The following is a 2,669-nucleotide window of genomic DNA, read 5'->3' as shown; positions in this document are numbered from 1 at the left end:
GTAAACAAACTTTTTTTGTCTGGTTAGTGATACCGGTTAACTTAGTTTATAGTCTGACTTAAGATACTGGGTAAACAAACTTTTTTTGTCTGGTTAGTGATACCGGTTAACTTAGTTTATAGTCTGACTTAAGATACTGTAATTATTTCTATGGGTAACGGCATTACTTAATTTAATGAATAAATTATAATATTAAATCTATTTTTTACTTTTACCTTGACGAAAATTAAATCATCGATAGAAACACCTTAAATGCCTACAGTTGTCCTATTGACGAAAATTAAATCATCGATAGAAATACCTTAAATGCCTACAGTTGTCCCATGAATACATTATCCATTTCCTTTGCGTAAGTGTTCCCTTGCAATAGGTTTAAATTGAGAGTACTGAAGGTGTGGACTTTGAGCAGCAACCATTGTTTTGTGTGTATCTGTAATGCATCTTTCATAGTACAATTTGGATTAATAAAGTGCATATATAAATGTTATTCTCTACAGCGCTAAAAACCTGTTTCCTAAGAAAGTTACCAACATCACCAACAAAAATAATTCTCCTCCACACAATCTAAAACTAAACTTTGGACAGACTTCTCGATGTTAGAATAAGTTGTGCTGATTATTCCTCTCTAAATGGGATCAGTTTGCAGCGGAAATGTTTTTTTTATCATGTACACATTTTTCTCATGTTTCAATAAATCCAGAGCTACACGTTTCTATAACAACCAGTTCCCACTGAACACGTAGAAGCAACCACCTTAATATCGTATCGATTTTTTTTGAGGTTTAAAACTATGCCTTCTGTCTGGCATTTAACAAGATGGGTTAGGTAGGAGAGTCTCCTTCGTATGTCCTAGTTTTCAGCAAAAAATCAGGCAGTTTTTTTTAGTTCTGTTTAGTTCAAATACTTATCTTGATTAGTTTTTACGTGTGGGTTTGTATCTTCATGCTAAAACACTTTATAAGAATGTGGTTAAAAGAATCCATTTTGATTCCTCTATATATATTACAATTACTCATCCGTCTAAGTTCTTAAAGCCAATCGTATGGAGTGAAAAGTGAGTTTATTGTATTAGAAAACTCCATTAGATCGTATTACCAACAATTTTTCGACATACAATTATTTTCTTTTTTAATTTTCTGAAGGAAAAAGCATCTATAAACTGTCTAGGTCCATCTTTAAAAATTAGCATTCAAAACAGTCATTGATCAGTATGAAAGTTATTGTTTTTGTTTGTTTATTGGTCATGTCTTGACTAAATTTGATCTGTTGTTTACACGCATAGATATCGCACTTTTCCTTAAACATTTATTTTTGATGGATTACTTGACCAGAACTTGTGACTGATCCGGATGCTTGTTTGCCTTTAAACGCCATTTGTTTATAGTCGGTGTTTTTGCATATCTGAAACTGTGGAAATATGACACTCAAACAAGTAAAGCGTAGATTCAGCAAGACACGACAAAGACACCTTATCGTTGTATTATTGATGCTTGTTTACCTTTAAACGCCATTTGTTTATAGTCGGTGTTTTTGTATATCTGAAACTGTGGAAATATGACACCCAAACAAGTAAAGCGTAGATTCAGCAAGACACGACAAAGACACCTTATCGTTGTATTATTGAGTTTTATTCGACTTGTTTCCAAGTGGCAATTTAAGCAACCTTTGTTTTTAACATCGGATGGACTAATTTGTACTTCAACCCTCTTTGAATTTTTACCCCAAAGTCGTTTCTGTCAGGTGTAATTCTCTGCACAGACCGAAACGTCGTTCAGCCAAAATAACTGAGGTAAACAAAGTCCATATGTAATTACTTAACGAAAACATTGTTTTAACTTCTAGAATTCATTATGATGTGGTTTAGTAGTTTTGTTAGCTTCAATACTTTGACAAGTAAGTGCAAATAGTCAGTTTTTACCTCATACCTTTAACACCTTGTTTTCTGACTTGTATCCTTTTATTAAGAGTATGTATTTTCTCTTTTAGATGCTACACAGTATGCTCACTACGTTTTTCACACATTTAAACAATCAGCACACAGTGGAACACTCAACTTCGAGGTAATAAAAACTTCCTATTATAAAATCAGTATATTTGTTCTGTTATTTATCTTTAAAAATGTTGTTCTCAGTTTTTGTTCCTTTGATGCTGAATTACTTTTTTTTAAAGATACTTACTTGGGTAAGGTTTTTTGTTCGGTTTTCTGTCTGAAATATTTTAATGCTGTTTCGTATTTCCAACTAAATAACTATATAAATAATACAATTAACAAAGTATGCTTATCTGAATTGGAGTAGAACAGTAATGAGGCGAAACGTCACCATGAACGGTAGAGAACATTTCAACCTATGTAATCTCAACATGAACAAACTGCATGAAAAAGTCTGGACTACAGAATATACATTCCGTAACATAATCTTAGGACAACTGTAGGCATTTAAGGTATTTCTATCGATGATTTAATTTCGTCAATAGGACAACTGTAGGCATTTAAGGTATTTCTATCGATGATTTAATTTTCGTCAATAGGACAACTGTAGGCATTTAAGGTATTTCTATCGATGATTTAATTTTCGTCAATAGGACAACTGTAGGCATTTAAGGTATTTCTATCGATGATTTAATTTTCGTCAATAGGACAACTGTAGGCATTTAAGGTATTTCTATCG

The 2,669-nt window shown here is 32.4% G+C and overlaps 1 protein-coding gene across 1 annotated transcript in view; it reads left to right on the top strand.

The window, feature by feature from the left end:
• Nucleotides 1-2,669, top strand: part of LOC106459757 (Kv channel-interacting protein 1-like) — a 22,423-nt gene that overhangs the window by 7,774 nt on the left and 11,980 nt on the right. The window contains exon 2 of the mRNA XM_022386305.1: nucleotides 1,987-2,060. Within this exon, the coding sequence (XP_022242013.1) occupies nucleotides 1,987-2,060 (74 nt within the window). The remainder of the gene's footprint in view (nucleotides 1-1,986; nucleotides 2,061-2,669) is intronic.

The sequence above is a fragment of the Limulus polyphemus genome, unplaced genomic scaffold, assembly GCF_000517525.1.
Source record: "Limulus polyphemus unplaced genomic scaffold, Limulus_polyphemus-2.1.2 Scaffold657, whole genome shotgun sequence".
Taxonomy (NCBI): domain Eukaryota; kingdom Metazoa; phylum Arthropoda; class Merostomata; order Xiphosura; family Limulidae; genus Limulus; species Limulus polyphemus.
Note: the sequence above shows the minus strand (reverse complement) of the source record. Positions and strands in the feature narration are given on the sequence as shown.